The following is a 21,903-nucleotide window of genomic DNA, read 5'->3' as shown; positions in this document are numbered from 1 at the left end:
AGCATAAATTTTATCTTTTAGTTCACATGTATAGCATTTACTTATGAATTTAATAAATACTAGGCTATTTGATGGAGACAAAAGTTTGAAAGCAAAGATTATGGGGTATAGTTGGTTATTTCTTTTCCTAGTCTATTTCTGCCTTTTATTTGGATTGTGTAATACACTGACCTGCTAGATAATTAAATATGAACAGTTGAAGAAGGATTTTTTCTTAGAATCTATCTTCTTCAGTTAAATGAATCCAGAAGCCTGAAAGTGAGAATTTTGTGTACTTGTCATTAAATATAAAATTGAAGAAAAAGTTACTTTCAAACCTTTAATAAATGTTAAGATTGCAATATATGAACAGAATGTGATATTTCACTCATTCATCTGTGTTTTTCAGTTTATTCTTATTCCATGACGAAAGCATGTGCCAAGCAGATGTTTCTTACCTCTAGCTGGCCATTCATTTGAGCTCAGCACACATATGCAGTGAGGATATACCTTCTTTTTACCATTCTATGTATGTAGACTTGCACAGGCCTGAATTTTTAAAAAATATCGTGTGTCTTTCATCTTGCATTGTAATTTTCATTTCTAGAATTTTGATTTGTGTTTTTTTTTACCTTTTTATATCTTCTATTTCCCTAGTTAACTTTTGAATAAATGATAAACAGTTATGGTACCTGTTTTAATGTCCTTGTCTGCTAATTGACACATTGATACCAGTTCTGAGTCAATTTCAAGTGATGTATTTATCTCCTTTTTATGAGTACTTTCCTGGGGCTTTATATGCCTGAATGTGTGTGTGTGTGTGTGTGTGTGTGTGTGTGTGTGTGTTTAAAGTGTGCTATGTGGATTTTTAATTTTCATCTAACTTGGAAAATTTTCCAGCTGTATTGTTTTTGTTCTCTACACTTAGCTGGGAACTCCAATTATCTGTATGTTAGATTGTTTGAAGTTGATCCATATCTCACTAATGCTCTTTATTTTTCCTTTTTTTTTCTTTGAGTCTTTTTTCCGTTTCATTTTAAATAGTTGCTATTGCTGTATTTTTAAATTCACTAATCATCTGCAATGTCTAATCTGTTGATCCCCTCCAGTGTATTTTTTTTAAATATCAGATGAAGATATTTTCATCTTTATAAGTTAGGTGTAGGATTCTTTTACATCTTCTACATTTTTTCTATTTAACACATGCATTCTTTCCTAAAACTTTGTGAACAAATGGAACATCTGCATGCACTGATCAGTACTCTGCTAAATATGGAAGAGAGTTAGTCTGATAATCACCAGCCTTCTCACTCTGCCTAGAGCTTTACTTTGTGAACTCTACCCACCTTTGTCTCTCTAGGCTCTGAAACCCACATATCCACCTCGCCCTTCAATGTGCCATAGCCTGGAAACTATTTTAAGGAAGTAATTGGTGCAGACCTAGGGCTCATATCATTTGTTCTCATCTCTCAGAACTGTCCCTAGTTGCCAGGTATGTCATGTCTTAAATATCATTGTTTTGTTTAGTTTGTGTACTTAGCTTATTTGTTGGAAGTGGAAAGGTCCCAATTATGCCTACTTAGGCAGAAATAGAAGCTGGACCCATCTCAGTTTGAGTTTTATTTTCATACATTCATATTGATCCACATTTTCAGAAATATATGTAAATAAGAAAAAGCTCAGTCTGTTTTAGGTCAGACGCTATAATAATTTTGTATATTCCAGATAGATTTTTTCGAGTACTTTTACTAGTAGGATTTTAACTAGTAACTTAACATTTAGTCAGGAAAGAAAAATCCTTCTTATAACACAGACACATAAGTTAATGACCAAAAAATTAATGGGATATATGATGAACATGACATTATACAGGCTTCTTTTGTTCTAGATGAGGACAACCTGTTAACCCTTTCTGCAATGATGAAATGTCCGATTGCTATACTGGTGTCTATGGTAGGCACTAGCTACCTGCTGCTATGAGCACTTGAAGTGTACCTACTGCATTTTCAGTTTTATTAAATTTAATAATTTTGAATTTAAATGTAGTCACATATGGCTAGTGGCTACTTTAGTAGACATTGCAGTTTTTGACTCTTTTATTGACTACCCTTTATATTGGGTCAGTTCTATTTTTTTTTTAAGATTTTTTATTCTTTGGGGGGAGGGGAGAATGCAGAGGGAGAGGGAGAAAGAGTCTCAAGCAGACTCCCGCGTTGAGCCCAGAGCCCAATGTGGGGCTTGATGCTATGACTATGAGATCATGACCTGAACTGAAACCGTTGAGTCCGATGCTTAACCGGCTGAGCCACCCAGGTGCCCCACGTCAGTTCTCTTACATGACGTAGCTTCATGAAAAAAAAAAAAAAGTTCTCAGAAATAAGTTTAGTTAGCACTTTATTTTAATCAAAAATCGTCCAAAGCAAAGTACCATTGATCTTCTAATTAGTTATTGGAAGCACTCTAATTGGAATTTCTGGGAGTTATATTTTCTGAGACTGAGAATGTTTTTAAATTTCCTTAAATTAGCACAGTTTTTCTGTATCTTTTATATAATTATGTAAATTTAACATTATCAAATAATTCAAAAGCAATATTGGTAAGGTCTCAATTTGTGTTTTTTATTGCTCTTGGTTATTGTAATATGACTTTCCTGGGATCAAGGAGATCTGAGGTTATTAAATGCTACCAAATGACTGTTCCTGAAATTGTTAATTACTGAGATTGTTAAAGTATTTTTGCCATACTTAATAAAAGGCATAGGATGAATCTGTGGAGGCTATGCTAATATTTACATACATCATATACCTGCAGTTTGATCTCCTTGATCATGTTTTTGAATACTTTTTGTTTTTGCTGTATAGAATTCAAAACAACTCATCTTCTGAAAAGGTTTTTTATTTTGCTTTTTGAAACATATTAAAAATGTCAAGAATCACTTTAGTAGGTATATAAAAGTAGAGTCAATTTTTATAAATTTAAATGGACTTTGTAATGGTTAGCATAAGGTACCTTTATTTGTGAATTCCAAAGATACTCATTATTTATTTTTTAAACATATCATGTAATGCTTATCTAAATCACCTGCAGACAACCTTGATAATTACAGATTGTTGGTTAATGTGTAATAAACTTTATTATGTAAAATAAAATTTTGATAAGTTATTAAAATATGTAAAGACGATTATACTAAACTTAGTGAAGAACCACATACCTGGTTTTTGTAACTTACTTTAGTGATTTAATGTTTTTTGTTTTTTTCTTTTTTTATTATGTTAATCACCATACATTACATCATTAGTTTTTGATGTAGTGTTCCATGATTCATTGTCTGCGTATAACACCCAGTGCTCCATGCAGTACGTGCCCTCTATAATACCCATCACTAGGCTAACCCATCCCCCCACCCCCCTCCCCTCTAGAACCCTCAGTTTGTTTCTCAGAGTCCATAGTCTCTCATGGTTCATCTTCCCCTCCGATTTACCCCCCTTCATTTTTCCCTTCCTGTTATCATCATCATCATCTTTTTTAAGATATAATGTATTATTTGTTTCACAGGTACAGGTCTGTGATTCAACAGTCTCACACAATTCACGGTGCTCACCATAGCACATACCCTCATATGTTTTAAATAATACTAGTTTAGCAAGTCAATGTTACCTTTTGATTCTAAAATTTGTTATAGATGGTACAGATGTTAATTGTAGAGGTATATAATGCTTCAGGTAATTGTTCCATAATACAACAGTGGCAGAGTCCTATTTTTATAGGAGAAATATCTTGTGAAATCTGAAAAAAAGATGATTTTTAAACATGTTTGCAAGCTATGTTAGGTTTTCCTAGTGCCTGTTTAAAAATGTGAAGTTCTGGTTTCGTTATTTCTTTGATCTTTTACATAAGGATCTGCAACTAAATGGATATACAAGTAGAACATTTGTCTTGATACTATAAAACTTTTTAATTCTTGGAATCAATAAAAACGTTTAAACCTTTTGTATGGCTAATATTTTAATGTGAAATACTGTTTATTTACTACTTCGGTTAAATGCCCTCATTTCTCAGCCTAATAGTTTTGCTGGTATTTTAAGATTTATAGATGAGTTGTTAAAAATTTGCTCTGAATTTTTATGATCGCTTACAACTTTTAATTAACTTCTATTCATCAGAATTATGCATTGAATTGCTTGATGGCGTTGATTTAAACTTGTTCCAAAATAGGACGCCTGGGTGGCACAGTTGGTTAAGCATCTGCCCTTTGGCTCAGGTCATGATCTCAAGGTTCTGGTCAGGCTCCCTGCTCAGTGGGGCTCTGCTTCTCCCTCTCCCTCTGCCCCTCACCCCACTTGTGCTCACTCACTCACTCTCAAATAAAATCTTAAAATAATCTTGTTCCAAAATGAAATGATTCAACATTAGAAGCTTGTTCCTTTTTCTTTTTAAAAGTACAGTTAATTTTCATTAATAGAATCCATGTAATTCATAAATAGTTGGGGTGATAAGTTTCTCTAAACTTATTTTTTTATTCCTTAAAATAAACTCTTACTTTGATCTGCTTAATATTGACCAGTTTCATCTTTTGTTAGATCTCCCTGTATTTCTTTTGAAAAATGGTGTTGTTAGATGTTGGGCCTGATTCACACAATTTATTTTTCTGTACAGATAGGTAGATAATTTTGCAGTATCTCTTGTGTAGACTCAGAGAATTTCTGGTCTATGTACCTATTCTTTCTAACTTAATTGATAATTACCATAACTTTGATTTTGACCATTCTTCCTTCCACTGTGGTGGGCATAAGGCAGTGCATATTTGGATATATACTGGAGCTTCAAGAATTGACTTCTTACTCAAACAAAGACTTGGTTTCCTCTCCTACAACAATTGCTGGTTCTCTTCTTAGGCCTGTTAACATGGGTTCTGGACTGAGGCAGAAGTGTTAAATATGGGGTTATGGAACATTCCTGAGGTTTTAAAGAATATTGTACTTGATATTGATTATTGTCCTTTAATAAATCTACCTGTCCTCAGAGACAAATGAAAAATTACTTCTTAAAGTATAAAAAATTAATTGCAATTCAATCTGGGGCCAGGGATATATTAAATAGTTACTAGACAAATATAAAGCATGTGTAGAACTGAATGTAGAAGACATGAGGCACAGAGGAGCATTTTCCAAACTCTGAGTGCCAGAAACCTTGCCCACCCACAAAGCCATGAAGTTACCCATATGTTAAATGTTTAAGCAGTTTACTAGTTTATAGGAGTGAATTTGCTATGTTAAAAAAATGAAATGAGACATTCTTTGGGGAGGGTAGGAAGATATTCTTACCTTTTTTTATGTATGCATGAAAAAAAAAACTGTTAGAAATGGCATCCTAAGGGGGAAATATTGTAACTGTAATTTACAAGTAGTAAGTGAGTGAACAGTTCAAAAAGAGATCAAAGAATATCTACTTGATGTAGCTATAAGCAAATCTGCAGAACTCAACCTACATGAAATGTTTTGCTACATTTCAATGGATGCAAGACTATCCATGCTGTCAGTTTGTTTTATTAAGGCAAAAACATTTACATTTCTCTTGAGCTATCATGATCATTTTGTAACCCTCTCCTGTAGTTGTATAAACCTGCCCTGTCTTTAAAGTTAAAATTGATTGCTTTATTCTACCAACTGAATTTTTTCCTGGAACTCATAAGTAACTGGTGTATTTTAGAAGTTCAAAATTAGTAGCACAATGTAAAATACATGCTTAAATTTCATGGTATTGGTATTAGGAAATACATCTGCTGGAGATTTTCTTCTGTTAATAGTGATGCCATCAGACCCATCTGGTGAAAGAGAATTTTGAGATGTATCCTACTTCATGTTTGAATTTTGTCAACCTGCTAATACATTTCATAAGGTCAATATCCATATCTGTTTCTTTAAAAGTTGATTATGTCAACTAGTACAATGTTGAGCAGAGTCTTATGTTTTAGTACATTTCTTAAACTTTCCCTATAATTTAAGTACTGGTTACTTAATGGATAACATAGTTTGATGGTTTGATGGGATAATATAGGCAATTTGTAGATGTATAAATAGCTTGCCTAGAATTCAGTTTTATGCATTTCCTTAATTCATGGAATGTGTGGTGAATAACATCGGCTTACTGATTTCTTTACATGCCATTATCTTTTATCTTTCCAAAGAACTAGGGTGTGTTGTGTCTAATAGAACTTTAGCTGGAGTGAAAGTCTTCCGGTCCTTGTTTGACATTTCGTGACTTGGTGAGAACTTTAAAAGACTATTGTGCTTTGTTTTTCAATTCACCATCTGTTTTTCCTACAATACATGTTTCTGAAAGAAAAAATTAGCTTCTACGTGATGAGTAAATAAGGGAGTTAGGTCTGTATATTTTGGAAGTGGCATCAGTTTATATGCAACTTTTCCTAGATAAGAACAGCCAGAAAAACAGGAATAAAATTATAACCGTGGAAGGAGAGGAAAAACCCCTCAGTTTAGCTGCTACACCGGAAGCAGAATCTATTCCAACTTTGTTTTTTAGTATGTTTGGTACATAAGTTTTTAAGACAAGTGCAGTAACATCTCTGTTTATTAATTTGGAAAGTATGTTCTGATAATCAGTCAAGTATTTTGTCTTGTGTATTCAAATCTATGTACTTAATAAGGTTATTATAATTTGTTTATTATGCACCTTTTGTCTTTATGTGAATTAATAGTTTTTGTCTTAAACTAAAATGAATCATATTGCTACAACCTTCATTTTTGGTAGTGTTTGCAAGGCATGTCTGTTCATCCTTCTATTTTGTGCTTTTCAGGATAGTTTCCTTTAGACATTTATCTTATAACTAGCATATTATTAGATTTTTTCCTTAAAAATCCAACCTGGTAAGTCTGTTACTTAGGAGATGGTTGAATATGCTCAATTTATTTGTATTACTTTTTTATTTGAGTTCTTTCCACAAGCTTATTTTGTTACTGCTGTTGGCGAATTGTTTTATTTGCTACTTTAATTTGCATTGATACAAATAATATTTTCCTCCCTCTGCAAGTTCAAAAACTATACAGTAGGGATGTATATAGCTTTAGTTAAATACCATTATTTTAAAAAATATATAAATCACTAAGTTAACTCAGTGTAAAATCATAAATTTCTGTCTTTTTTTTTAAAACAAAATGCAGATTCAGCACACTTTATCTCTTGAGCTATCTCATTCCAGTATAATTTATTCTTGTCAAGAGTTTTACTTCTAGCACTTTTAAGCTCCCAAAGTTTTTATTAACTTTAGGCTCTCTTTTAGGACACCTTTTTTAGGAAAATTGAAAAATGAGCACCTGCTCCCAGCTCTGACTTTGCAGGGAGTTTCCCTTGGCAGGTGCACTTCCTCCTGAGCCAAGTTCAACGGCAGCATTGCAGTGCAGAGCTCCATTCCCAGTTGTATCCATCATTCCTTCTCCAATTAATACATTACAGCATTTCCATTCTTTAATTTCTGTGCATTTTAAATCTCTATGAAGGCTGCAATTACGAAGTAGAGTGGTTTTATCTTTTCTGTTTCTTGTGCCATTTTTTTCCACAAGCCCTTTCTGCACCGCCATTTATTTTACTGTAAGATTTTTCAGAACTGAAAATTTGTTAGGAAGACTTGTATTGAACAGGAAATGTCTTTTTGCCTCATTGGGTATCTAGGCTAACAGTAAGGTTTCCCAGATTGTGCATTGCAAACCTCTGGGACATTCCATTCATATGAAGTATGTTGGACATGGTGGCTCCTGGCATTTCCTGGTATCTAAATAGTACCGATAATTACATAGGTAAAAGAGTTAAAGAGTACTCTGAGGCTTGTGACACCAAACAGCAGTGTTGTTCCTTAGTCCAGAAGGTATGGGACTATGTAATGACCTGGCAGTATGGGCCCAGGAGAGAGTCTTAGTCTCAGCCAGTCGCCTAGCTTTAGATTCATAACAGGACTGCAATTACATAAATTGCTTGGAGTTTGGGGAATTAGCCTGCTTTTTTTTTTTTTTTTTTTTTTGGACAAGCCCACAGCCAGCAATTTTAGCTTCAGAAAGATATTTTAAACTCACAAGACTAGAAGAAGCCTGTGGCACTAGTTTGTGCAATGTTCTAAAAGACTACAGGACAGGAGAAGAGGCAGAGACGGACATGTCTCTTCAGCTTTAGCTCTGGAACTCTTAATTTCACATTAGTATGGGCCTGCCTTTTTTCCCCTCCACTTTTCCTCCACCTTGTGAAGGCGGAGGGAAGGAGATCACAGAAAGGTGATGTGTGAGCCATCCTTCTAGAAGGCTTAAGCTACAAATAGGACCTAGTATCTTTTGAACAGCTGATAGCTGTTAGCTTCCAGGTCTCAGCTAGGGGAACACCTGGTTACAAGTTAAATTACCCTGAAGGAAAGTCTAATATTTATAGTTCATTCACAATTATTCCAGCCTGGCTGTGGTTCACCAGTCTCAAATTATATTTGCTTTAAGCATTGTTACCTGGTGAAAAATCTGAAATTTCATCTTTATAAGTTTTCAGGGAATCACTGCTAAGCGAGGGTGAGCTCAAGGTCACCGGGTCACATTGTCTTTTCTTCAACTATTCAGTAGATAGTGAAGCCTAAGACCTTTTTCTTTGTGCTTTTTATCTTCCAATTTTTCTTTTCTTGCTTTTTTGTCTATTCTTTTGGTTCTTTAATGGATAGAGCATTTTTAAGGAAAAAACGTCTTCATTGTCACTTTAGATTTTAGGAGGAAGTAACTATACGTGTATGTCTTCGGTTAACTATAATGAAAAGGTCCAAGAAATAGTGACTGAAGATCTACTGAATTGATATACATACATGTCCTCACATGACTTTCTTTTAAAATGGATTTTAAGTGCTTTTCCCTGGAAAAGCGAAATGCAAGGTGGTAGGTAGAAACTCATTCCCTTCTGTTACAGAAGGAACATAGTAAGATTTTGTTTTGTATTTTCTGTAGAGCGTGTTTTAAATGAGTGAAGAGAGGAAGCGGAGGGATTAGTGTAAGAGTTTCAAAGTGGAGTAGATTTTAAAACGCTTCTAGATAATAAATACATGTAACTGAACAAATTACAATTCTTGAGCATTTCTTAAATTTGGTATTGTGAAAGAATACAAATGTTTGTTTATTCTGTGTATGCAATTGTGTCTTATTTTGAGGCTCTTGTGGTTTAGATATTATATGTTCCACAAAAGATGAACAGTACCATAAAACTTCAATAATTTGAAAGAGGAAAACTTGCCCTGAGCTCCTTAAAATTTAAATGAAAAATAATATTTAAAAAATAGTCATTGGAATAATTTCAAGAAAAATACTATTTAACACTGCTAAAAATTATATATAAAATTATGGATTTTCTCTAAGAAATAGGTGATTTATTAGAATTTCAATTACTTGAAAATTCTTCTAAAAATATTTTTGACTGTAATAGGTAAGCACTCCCTTTAATTTTATTGATATTGGTAACTAATATATAATATTTCCATGTAGCCTAGTTTCAAATTATAAATTAAATTGAACAAATGGTTGAAATCATATATTCTTTATACATTTGACTCTGACACAAGTAGAAATAGAATATTAGCATTTTGTATTTTTCAACATTGTGTTCTCAGTGACTGTTTACTGCCTTTATAAAGGAGGATTCATCAATTTTAATAGCATTTATGGTTGAAATGCATATCTAGAAATTAATACAAACTGATAAAAATTACAATAATATATTTGTGTTTGAGCTTCTTTAATGTTATATTTTTCAAAGGAAAATGAAAGGAATGGTATTCTAATGTTACCTTTTGTATTATTTTGCAGGTATATTTTCTTGATTATAAAGCAGTACCTTTTGATGAGAAAATGGAAAGCCTAATACAGATCAGGGAATATGCAAAGGAAGTGAAAAAAAGAAATATTTTATTATCTGGTCTTCTTATATATTTCCCACAGGTAAGTAAAATTTTGTGTTCTGTAGACTATAGTTTTAATGGAGGGAACCTGGTTTTTTAAAAGCAAAGATACATTAATGATAAGAAAAATTTTGGCTGGAAAATTGTCTGTGTTCTCTCATAGGTAGAACCTCTCTTGAGGGAAAAATAAAATCAAAACAAGTGTTCTGATGAAGGAAAATAAAGTGAAATTGGTGAATATCTTATACTAGGTAGCCCACATGGGGTTGCCAGATTTGTTAAATAAAAAAATACAGAATGCCTGGCTAAATTTGAATTTCAGATAAACAATAAATTATTTTAAGTATGTCCGAAATTTGCAATTTGCAATTAGAAATTCAAATTGAACTAGAGTTTTGTATTTAACTGAGTTCAGAATGCAGCCATTTGTATAATTTGAAATGGCTTGTTTCTTTTATGTTGTGGTAAAGATGTTGGTGATCAGATTTTTAATTACTTGAAAGCAGTGCTTGACATTCATATTATAAGAGGGCATGCTATTTAGAGAAAAATTCTTATTGTCACTCTATTAATAGCAGAAAGTTAAGCTGAAGGCAAAATGAATTAACATTATAGAGTTTTAGTGCAAAGAAATGCTATTTAAATCAAACTATTTGGAGACTGTGTTAGGGAAGATGGATTTGCCCTTTGTGCATAGATACCTTTTATTGAAATTGCAGAATGCTTTGTAGTGTCTTCGAGGTACCCCACAAGAATCAAGAAAGTCGAAGAGTCAATGGGGTTTTTATTGGTCTGGAATAAAAGTGATTTGTACTGACCAAGGAATGTATTGTTGATGAATAACAGTTATTATTTGTGAAATATTTAAGGTACCCTTTTAGCCTGAAGATAACAACATTTCTTTTGAAACAAATGGATTTTAATTAAGTATAAGGACCATCTTTTAGCCAGTTCCTTGGTTTTCTTTGAGGTGGTTTTCTGTGCTCCCATAATATAGAAGTATGGACTCTGGTTAGTCATCAAGAATGAGGCAAAGCTGAATTTACTTAGGATCATGGAAGTATAATATATTAGCATTGTAGGGGCTTTTGAAGTCAGGGCAGCCAAGGCCTGAAGAGATACACTTACTTGCCCAAGAACAATACATAACTGGAAGAGTAAGAATAAGAACTCAGGTCTGTATCTTTGTTCAAGAATATTCCATCTTTGGGGCGCCTGGGTGGCTCAGTCATTAAGCATCTGCCTTCAGCTCAGGTCATGGTCCTAGCATCCTGGGATTGAGCCCCACATTGGGCTCCCTGCTCTGTGGGAAGCCTGCTTCTCCCTCTCCCACTTCCCTTTCTTGTGTTCCCTCTCTTGCTGTGTCTCTCTGTGTCAAATAAATAAATAAAATCTTTAAAAAAGTATTCCTTCTTCAATAGATTGTCTTTGGTTGTATTCCAGATTATTGTGGTTGGAAAAATCAGTTATTTCTCTTGTGCCATGCGAAGGAGTCATGGATGCACACTACTCATGCTACACTATGTAGTTATAAAAATAGTTCATTGAGAAAAATCTCAAAAGCTAAGAAATGGAAGAGCACATACAGTCCCTGGGACTTTATTTTTCCTGTATTTTAGGCTAAACACAAAGGGTCTGTATGCACCCTAGTTGATATTCCAGTGGGAGAGTATGGTCCAAATGAAATATAGCATGCCTAGTGAGATGCAAATTTTAGATAAACAATAATTTTTAGTATAAGTATATCTGAAATATTACAGGAAACATACTTGCACTAAAATTCTTTGTTATCTTACATGAAATTCAGTGTAACTGGGCACCTTGTGTTTTTATTTCCTAAATCTGACAACTGTTGTGGAGTTCATATTTGCAACAAAATTGTTCATTTCTCCACACCTGGCATTCTCTCCCCATGAATGTCATGGAGTTGCATATCTACATGTCTCTGCACCTGTGACTGGAAAAGTGGTCTTGTTGAAAAGGATGAGCTTTTGGAGCCTATACTTTGCAGCTGACCATTATTATTTTGAGTAAATTTGGACCTGTTAAGCAATCTGTCTACTTAGCTATCAAGACTGTATAGAAAATGACCCTGCTAAGCCTTCAAAATATGTCTCTCATCATTTTAAGAAGCAAAGATAGCTTACTTGAATGTTGCTTTTCTTTTCTTAAAAATAAAATAGTGAAGATGTCTGAAATGTGTAAGAATGTTTAAAATATAGGGTTTACTTTTGTCCTTAAAGACACAGGTGCCAGTTGACTCTTACTAGGCCGGGACATGTCCAGTGCAGAATTCCACCTTAAAGAGCATTTACCAAAGGATTCTGCGATGTTCATTAGATAGGCCGTTAAAGAACTATGGTTAAAAAATTGGGGAGGCATCAGTGAATAGAGTTAAACAGATGTCTTCCACGGAGGGTTTCTCGCAAATTCTTAATAAGCTGATGAACATTTCGTATCTGCAAATTGGGGACAAGGGGGATATCATTTTCCATTTTCTACTGTAGCCCTTTAAACATAGGCAACTCTGAGGCTAATACTCTCTAAATGAAACTTTGGGATACAGTCCTCATGAATAGGCCCTACATAAAGAAACCACTACCTCTGAACAGTCTTTCACTTTTTTTTTTTTTTTTTTTTACTTTTACCTTTTACTTCAGTACTAATTTTTCGACTTAGCTAAATTAGTATCTTTAATTTTGAGGGCCTATTTGACAAACATTTTATCAATACTAAGGACATGAAGATTCTTAAGGTAAAGCTTCTGTCACTATTAAGTGAGAAGAGTGTCGGTTTGTGCTTTCCAAGGTGCTGTCAGATACAGTTTTTTATAGTGTTCATACATTGGACTTTGTTCCCTAAACCAGTCCATCGCTGTGATAGCCATTAGGGTGTTGTTGTAGACAGTTAATGTGTTTCCTTTTCAGTCTCTGATCAGTGAAATGAAGAACAGTGTAATCTGGAAAGATTTTTAACCATTTTTCATAAGACATAGCCTCAGTTGATTGGTGACTCCTCCTTGGATGAGACAATGTATTGGCTTCATTGTCTATGCTAGACATACGGTCTTTCTAGTTTAAAGAAGACCTGCATTCTTATGTATATAGTATCTCTGGTAATGGGGATGATCTGGACGGCTCGATTGCTCCTTCACAGTGTTGATGTATATGATATTTATAGTTAAATAGGACCACATAAGCTGCGGTTAAGTCTCTATTTGTGTTTTTGTAGAGTTCTACACACATGTAGGACTTTCTGTGTTTGGTGAATTTAAACTTATTAGTTACATTTCAGTCTTTTATCTTTTTGGAATTATAATAAAGCCTCTGATTAATTAGTCATACTTTCTTCATAATGAGTAATTCCAAATTGTGTACACCTTTAAGGAAGAAATTGATTTGGAAAAGGATAAGAATTCCTTCTTGAATATCTCTAAATCTTCTGCAGTGTTACCCATGATCAATTATTGATAATTCTTTGATAATTCAATTACCAACAAATGCATCTAATCGTATAATGTTTCAACTCCATTTCTCCATATATTCTTAACTGATATAAGAAATTTCAACAGATCCTTTACTTAACTCTAGATATGCTCCACATGTATGCATTTTTTTTTTTCTGGTCAAAGACATTATTTGTGAAATTACTGAATATGCTATTTCCTTAGCTATATCAGTGTAGTAAAGCACAAATTAACTTTTTCCAAAATTGACTTTAAAATATTTTGCTGGCCTCAAAAGATTAATCATTTAAAATAGATTCTTTATGGGTAGCTTAATCTTAGACTTCTGGATCAAGTGGCTGGCTTGACCATTTATGTATAGTATAAAGTTTCCTGACTTTATTATCTAGTGCTCAATTTCTCAAGTTGTAAATAAATAAGGAAAGACTGGAAATTTATGCTCTAGACTAGAAATGTAGCATAAAGTTTGCCCTTATAATTTATTAGATGAATTTAAATCAAGTCCTATTCCTCTTTCTAAAATAACTCTACAAACATAACTATGAATAATTAAAAACCAGGTTTTATAGCTTAATCCACATAAAGGATCTTAGTCCCTTTTTAAGTATTCTTTTAAATTTATGTGTAAAATATTACTCTTCATCCTATTATTCTAAGTTTGTGATGCAAGTCATCACTGAAGGCTGTGATACACAATGATGTATTTTGGGAACCTGTTCTAATTATTTGAAAATCTGTATCTGATGATAAAGTAGTGAAGTTATAGACACCTAGTATTTCTGGCATGAACTGTTCAAGCCCATAGTTTAGAGCTTTCAGTTTTAATTTTGCTGAAGTCTACAATATTTTTATCCTGACTTTGTGTGTGTGTATATGTGTGTGTTTTTTTTTTAAGATTTTATTTATTTGACAGCACTAGTAGGCAGAGTGGGAGGGAGAGGGAGAAGCAGGCTCTCCACTGAACAGGGAGCCCGATGCAGGGCCCAATCCCAGGACCTTGGCATCATGACCAGAGCCGAAGGCAGCCGCTTAACTGACTGAGCCACCCAGGTGTCCCATGACTTTGTTTTATAAGACAGGCATTTACAAGTATATATTTTTTAAAAAAAATATTTCTTCTGATGAATTGGTAATATTATGTAAACTGTTTTCCTGAGTTCTGTGAGCCATTCTAACAAATTATCAAATGCAAAGAGGGGAGGTTTGGGATCCCCTGATCTATATATACCTGTTGGTTAGTAGTACAGATGGCTCTGGATTGCCATATGAACTGGAAGACAATCTTGTGTGACTGAACCCTTAACCTGTATGTTCTGTGCTAACTCCAGGTAGCTAGTGTCAGAATTGTTCAGTGGGGAAAAAATAAAAGTCCACACATTTGGTGCCAGAGATGTTGAGAGTAGAAAACAGTTTCTCATTTGGTCAGTATATAACTTGATATATCTGTTATCTACTCACTACCACTAGAGATCTTGCAAATTGTGGACATTCTTTCAAGCTTAAGTCCCTAGTGAAAATGTTGTGAATCTGAGCTCCCAGCAAATTAACAATGGATGTGTAGTATGAAAAATAAACTTTGTTGTTACTGTAATAGTTTAGTAACAATACTGTAATAGTTTAGTAACAATAACTAAACTATACTGACCATTTCACAGAAGAAGCTTCTGGGTTAGAAGGATATTATTCCACTGGTAAGTGTCTTTTTTTTTTTTTTTGGATAGACATTGTAGCATTGACTAACCGACCCAAATGAGTTTTGCATTCAGCTTTATTTGTCCACCTTCTTCACAAAGGTATCATGAAATATCTTAGTAGATATTTTCCTGAGGTCCAGATTGAAGATTTGTATACTTTCTCTTGCTTGAATAATCTACCATTATTCTCAGAGGAAGATACAAGTTTGTTTTAATGAACTTACATTAGGCCCAACTAATGAATGATTTTCTGTGCCAGTGGCTTCTAAATACTGGTTCTTGGAAAAGTCCTTAGCTGGCAGTATTATAGTCTCCTGAGGAATTTGATAAATACAGATTCCTCGTCTGTACCTTAGGGAATCTACTTCAGTAGATCAAGCTTGTACCTGGGACTCTATATATTCCACAAGTTCAAGCTCTGATGAAAGTCTAATGTGAACCAGATTTGGATGACTGCATGAGGTCAGTGGTTCTTAAGTATATTGACATATTGGAATCAACTGTTGACCCTCTTTAATCTATAAGGGACTGTCACCTCCGAGGAGGCTCTGGAATACCAGATGGCAGTAATGGAATGTTGAGATGAAGTTGAGTAAGGGAATGAAGAATGACAATTTGAGAAAGTTTCTAAGCTAACTGTGAGATCCTCTCTTCTTGTTTATCAAGGACAAACATTCTAAGCAATCACAAGCTATCTGGCTAATAGGGCAATTCTATTGATGAAGGTTCTTAGTTGTAAACAAAATGTACCCATGATTATCTAATTGAAAGAATTATTTTTTGTAGCTTATAGAATTTCTAAAGAATCATGGAACCAAACTGGATAATACCTAGTCAAGAACGGTGCAGATTGCAGAAATGCTAAGCTGCTCTGGGACTGTGATAGTAAAAGTGCCTCCCATTACCAACTCTGGGTACATAGGATGGTAGGGAACCACAGATAGAAACTCTACCATAGCTGATCCAGAAAATACAGTCTCTGCCTTAGACCTAGTTTCCCTGTTTATGGCACCAAGCCAACCTGCTCACGGCCACCTTTTAAGTCTCCTACATGTGTATAGTAGAATCTGTAGAACATTGATAAAACAGAATCTGAGGCAATGTAAATTTTTTACTCTGTAGTGTCTATAGCATGGAAATAAAAGGTGGAATTTGGTTGGAGAATGTGTTGGTTGAGCCATTTTGCAGGGTTAGCCGCATCAATCTAGGTCATAGGACTTTGTCCTAGGTTGAAATCAGAGCACCTTTAACACATTGTATTTACTATCAAGGGCTTGTCATTTGCCTACATCCAGGCTTTCTGTATGGTATCTAACTGTCACAATTATACATTTTTAAATAAAATTTTATACAACTTTTATGATAATAAAATTTATGAATTCTCTAAAATGTATAAAGTCCTATAGCAGTTTTTTAATTTAATCTGTGCATTCTACATGCTCAAGAATTTAGAGATAGAAGCACACAGGTACGTGGTTGAAGAGTTTTCTAAAACTATTAAAGCTGATTACTTCTTGATCTAAATTAGCATCATCCTGTCTAATGGAAACAACTAGCTATGTGACCTTCAACAAGTGAAATAAGTGTGTAGGCCTCTGATTATTCATTTGTAAAATGCATAAATCAAATTCTTAAAGCGTCCACTGGATAAGAAGATGAAGACCTAGGAGGTGGGCAGTCTCTGTCATGTGACACCATCACTGTCTCTCACTCTAACAGGGAAATTCCGAAACTGAGCCTGGATTTTCTTTCCTTATGTGACCATAAACTTTACCCATACTAATATTTATTTTGTTGAGAAATTATTTATTGTAGTTCATATATTTCATTGTAGTTCAGAGAGTGAACTATTTCTTTTTTGTTTTTTGTTTTGACACCTCAAAGTAAAAGTCAATGAGGAGAATGTCTTAGTCTTTTCTGCTGCTATAACAATACCACTAATTTGGTGGCTTATAAACAACAGATTTATTTCTTATGTTTCTGGAAGCTGGAATTCCGAGATCATGGTGCCCACATAGTCAAGTTCTGGTGAAGACCCTCTTTGCTGTTGTAGACCACCATTTTCTGATTGTGTCCTCACATGCCACGGAAGAGGGTGAGGCCTCTCTGGGGTCTCTCTTTATCACAACGCTAATCCTATTCATGAGGATTACACTCTCATGACCTAATCCACAACCAGAGGTCTCACTTTTTAATACTATCACAATGGGGGTTAGGACTTCAACATGAATTCTTGGGGAACACACATATCCAATCTGTAACAGGGAGGGAATCACCATCCATGTTAGTATGGCAGGGAGTGTGTACCATTTTAGTCTATCCATTTTCCTGTCTCCTTTCTTCTCTGAGCTGTCCTTATACTGGGTTTGATGCAGTGGGAAATAGGACTTTGGAAACAGTGTTTGGCTTATTGAGTATTTTTCGCAAGATCATGCCATTGGAAAGGACTGATCCATTTGGCCAAAGCAGAAAATCCAGCTCCTGGATAGGTCAGGAGGTAAAGTGAATGAGCTCGATGACCTTCTCATTGCTCTTGAATGCCACTTTTTCTTCAACTACAACTATGGCTCTGGAAGGCCTATAAGCAAGGGAGAAAGTTACCAAAGCAGGTTTATAATTTTATGTTTTTAAAAAATAATTATTTGTAAAAGAGAATTCTTCTATAAGCCTCCAAAATAAGATATGGAATGGTGAAATGAAGTGGTTTGGCAACAACATTAAATGAGATAAAGCTGTGTAAATTGATCTTCTGTCACAAAGTATAAGCCAGATCTCTCTACTTGATGAGTAAAATACTGTTGTCCTTCTCTATTGTCTGGGTTTTGAATGTTTTGCATGTACTGTAAAGGACATCCAGAAAACATTCTTGTTGATGGATCTCTTTGTAATTAACCCCAGCTAAATTCATAATGAAACATTAAGAACTATATGAACAGGTCCAACTCCTGTAGGATACTTTTGTGCCAAAAGACCTGAATTTGTACCACTCTTTCCCTCTTAAATACACCTCATTTGCTCTGTGTCCTCTAGGCGAGTCATCCTTTAAGTGTGCATGACCATTTAGAGAATAGGCGTATGCTATCAAATAGCAGAACATCAATTTTCTTTTCTTTTTAATGTTAATCTTGGGGGAGGTTAGACTGAAGACTCCGTTTCCTGCAATGAGCAATTACTTGTAGTTTAAGTAGGAATTACTTACTGAACACACAGTACTTATTGAATCATGTGGCATGCATACCAAACATGCAGTACTAAATCTGTTTACAGAAACCCATAATACCCTGTTCAGAATAATCAGGCTTTTTTGCTGTGGGAATGTTTTTGAGACTAAATATTTTTCACTTTCAATTTTGTTTTGGCTTCTAATGTTTAGACAGTCATTCTATGGGAAAATTTGAAGGTCATAAAATAAAATGTCTCTTCAGAATTGTATGAATTTGAAAAACAAAACTTTTTAGGGAGTTTGGGTATACTTATGAGAGTCATTCAAGTGGCAATAAGCTCAATAAACTATTATACTTAAACAAACATAGAGGAAATGAAGTATTAGATACAAACTTCTGGTATAGACCTCCCCTTAATTTTTTGAATAAGTGAAGTAACATTAGAAATGAAAATGGCCGTGGAAAATTAATGGACTTATTCCTTTCAATAGTGTATTAGTTAGGTATTACTACATAACAAATTATCCCCAAATTTAGTGGCTTAAAATAACATTTATTATCCATAGTCCCTCTGGTTTCACCTTCTCTGGGCCTTTCTCAAGACTGCAGTCACCTCAGGGATCCCCTGGGAATAATCTGCTTCCTAGCTCACTTAGCTGGCTTTTGGAGGGACTCGATTTCTCTGAGCTGTTGCACTGAGGACTCAGTTTTTCACAAGCTTGTGGCTGGGGACCTGTTCATAGAGTATCTCCCAGTGTTATACATGCAAGAGAGAGGACCGGGATAGAAGTCACTGTTCTGTGACATAATCGCTAAGTGACATCCCATCAACTTTATTGTGTTCTATCCATTGGATGCAAATTATTAGGTTCCATCTACACTCAGGGGAGGTGATGACACAGGGGCATGAATACCTGCAGGTGGTTATCATTAGAAGTCAAATCAGATACTGTCCCCCACAGGAATACCAGAGTGTTAATATTAAGGTTAAGAATTTCTTGATACCCCATGTAAATTAAGGGGTTGGTAACCTAAATAGGGCTAGAATTGTTTGAATGAAAAACATACATGTATACATACGAGTATATATATATATATGTACACTATATATAATATGTAATATACGTACATGTACATATGATCATACACTTTCTTGATATGTGAATAAGGTAATAACAGCTAGAGTTGGTATATCAGGGAGATGGAGAGCCAAAACCTGGAAATGTATTTTAATGTTTATAGTAGTTTTGAAGAGCTTAATTTAGGTCAGATCCATATCAAATACATTGGGGAACATATGTTTATAGATAAGCTATCTTAGTTCAGGTTAGTGAACCTTGTATTACCAAATAATAGCTATAAAATGGTGATGTTTTCTTTGAAAATGAGACCTGTTACATTAAGAGCTTATACCCCCAAAGTGTTGTGTCTTAGAGGCTTGGAAATAAGTTTCCAGAAAAGAGAGGTGCTGTAGGAAGCCTAAAGAAAATAAAAAGAATCCAATGAATCTGACATCCTATTGGTAATCTTCAGAGAAGACACATTTGTGGGCTTATAGAAAATACTGAGAAACTTCATGGAGAGTCATGATTTTCTATAAACCGTTCCCCTTGTAAAACTGCTATATTACTAATATCAATGCCAAGTTGAAAATAAGACTTAGTTTTAGTCTTTGTCCACGTTCTGATATTTTGACTAATGAAACCAACAACAACAAAGAGGCAGGGCAAGCAGGCCAGAAGAGCAAACTAAATAATTAGTCCCTGGAATATTGAGGTTTTCTAATGCATGTGGCATTATTTCAGCCCTTTGAAATAAAATGTGTTGTATATATGCTCTGAGTTTTATGTAGATTTTCCTTAAATAACATTGGAGGGAAATATCTTTCCCTGTTTATTTTCATTTTATGGAAGACTAATTATCCAAACTTCAGAAGCCGCTGTACAAAGAACTCTAAAATTGCAATGTTTAACTGAATTGAGTGGAGAACATCCCGTGCATGCTGGAGGACTTGAAAATAACAAGTGGGGTGGGAAGTGAAACTGCGTAAGAGAAATGTGAAGTCAAAATAAGTATTTGAAGATTTGACACTCTCAGCCAATGGCGGTAACTCTGAATACTTTGAAATATTTTGGGCATATTGACTATTAGCTATTTCATATCATTGAGAGTTAAAGGTAATATTTCTAAAACCAGAAACTATTTAAAGGCCGTTTTCCTGGAATGAGAGTTGGTTCTACATGAATTCCTTATTTTCTGCCCTAGTCCCTATTTTGGAACGAGGATAATTTGTAAACTGAGAACATGTGTTTGTTGTCTCTGAGAATTCTATCAGCATTTCTGATTATGATCATAATGGAAAGATAGAGGGACCTTCTCCACTGAGAATCAGGGAGATAGGAGTAATGTTTGGCAAATAGATTTGTGTATGGAAAATGGTAGGTTTATTAGTTTTCCATCCATCTCATTACTCACCTTTGACAACTTTTAAGGAAATATATTTTAATTAAGCTTCAACTTCCTCTTACTGAATGCCTAATGACAATTATATACTAATGCTCTTAGGAAATGAGTTGGTAACAAATGTACCTACAGTCACTTTTAGAATCTGAATTTTAATGGATAGAAAAAACAGTTGTTTTACAGAGACACTATTCATGATTATTATTAGGCTTCTGTTATTGTTTATATTTTGTATGTTCCTAATCACAGTATCATGCTGAAACCCTCCATTAGGATATAGAAGGAAATACTGTTCAAAGAGTAACATAGATAATTTAGCACTTTTCAACTAAAATTACATAATTTAATCTCTTACATGTTTTTTAAACATGTTCTTTAAACAGAGTAAATCTCTTACTCTGTTTTTTTAAAAATTATTCTCAGTGTGTCTTTATGGCCTAAAAGGTCTAAATCATAATACACTTTTTAACTAGGCCACAGATTAGCTATATGAACAATTTTCTTTTTACGAGGTTGTTCAGGAGCACAAAAGATTTTTATTATAGGACATGCTCTATTTTTGTTTGTTTACCACAAAAGCTTTTTTCATTAAAATGAATAAAAGAAAAAAAAGGTGTTTTTTTTTAACATACTTTTGCAAGCTGAAATTGGGGCACGGTGAAGTGTGTTAAAATAGGGACCATGAAACTAATCTATATACCTGCCACATACCGGTATGTTCTTAAATTCAGGTTTGAGCTAACTTTATGCTCTCTTCTTCTTCTTTTTTTTTTTTTAAGATTTTATTTATTTGAGAGCGAGTGCTAGCGAGTGTGCACAAGCAGGGGGAGCGGCAGGCAGAGGGAGAAACAGGCTCCCTGCTGAGTAGGGAACCCGATTCATTTTGGGGCTCGATCCCAGGACCCTGGGATTATGACCTGAACTGAAGGCAGATGCTGAACCTACTGAGCCACGCGGGCACCCCTACTCTCTTCTTACTATAAAGATAGAAAGCAAAAACATTTTGATTCTCTAGTGAAGATATATGTTTGGGAAAAGATGTAAACTGTTAAATAGCAAGCTACATATAATATTAATGTATGAATGTGTGCGTTTATGGTTTTCTGATGCATCTGCATTATACTGTGTTATTTCTAGTTCCTTTGTAGTGAGAAATCAGGTCATTTCTTGCTTGTCTACTGGGGAAATGTCTTTGATTCTGACTTG

General features: G+C 34.4%; 1 protein-coding gene across 1 annotated transcript in view; it reads left to right on the top strand.

Moving 5' to 3' along the window:
• CRPPA (CDP-L-ribitol pyrophosphorylase A) overlaps positions 1–21,903 on the top strand; it is a 292,423-nt gene that overhangs the window by 171,461 nt on the left and 99,059 nt on the right. Inside the window, exon 10 of the mRNA XM_028117376.2 lies at positions 9,819–9,950. Coding sequence (XP_027973177.2) covers positions 9,819–9,950 — 132 coding nt within the window. The remainder of the gene's footprint in view (positions 1–9,818; positions 9,951–21,903) is intronic.

The sequence above is a fragment of the Eumetopias jubatus genome, unplaced genomic scaffold, assembly GCF_037043125.1.
Source record: "Eumetopias jubatus isolate StellerSeaLion01/CBP00866 unplaced genomic scaffold, mEumJub1_p1.0 scaffold_14, whole genome shotgun sequence".
NCBI classification, from domain to species: domain Eukaryota; kingdom Metazoa; phylum Chordata; class Mammalia; order Carnivora; family Otariidae; genus Eumetopias; species Eumetopias jubatus.
This window is presented reverse-complemented; position numbering and strand designations above follow the sequence as displayed.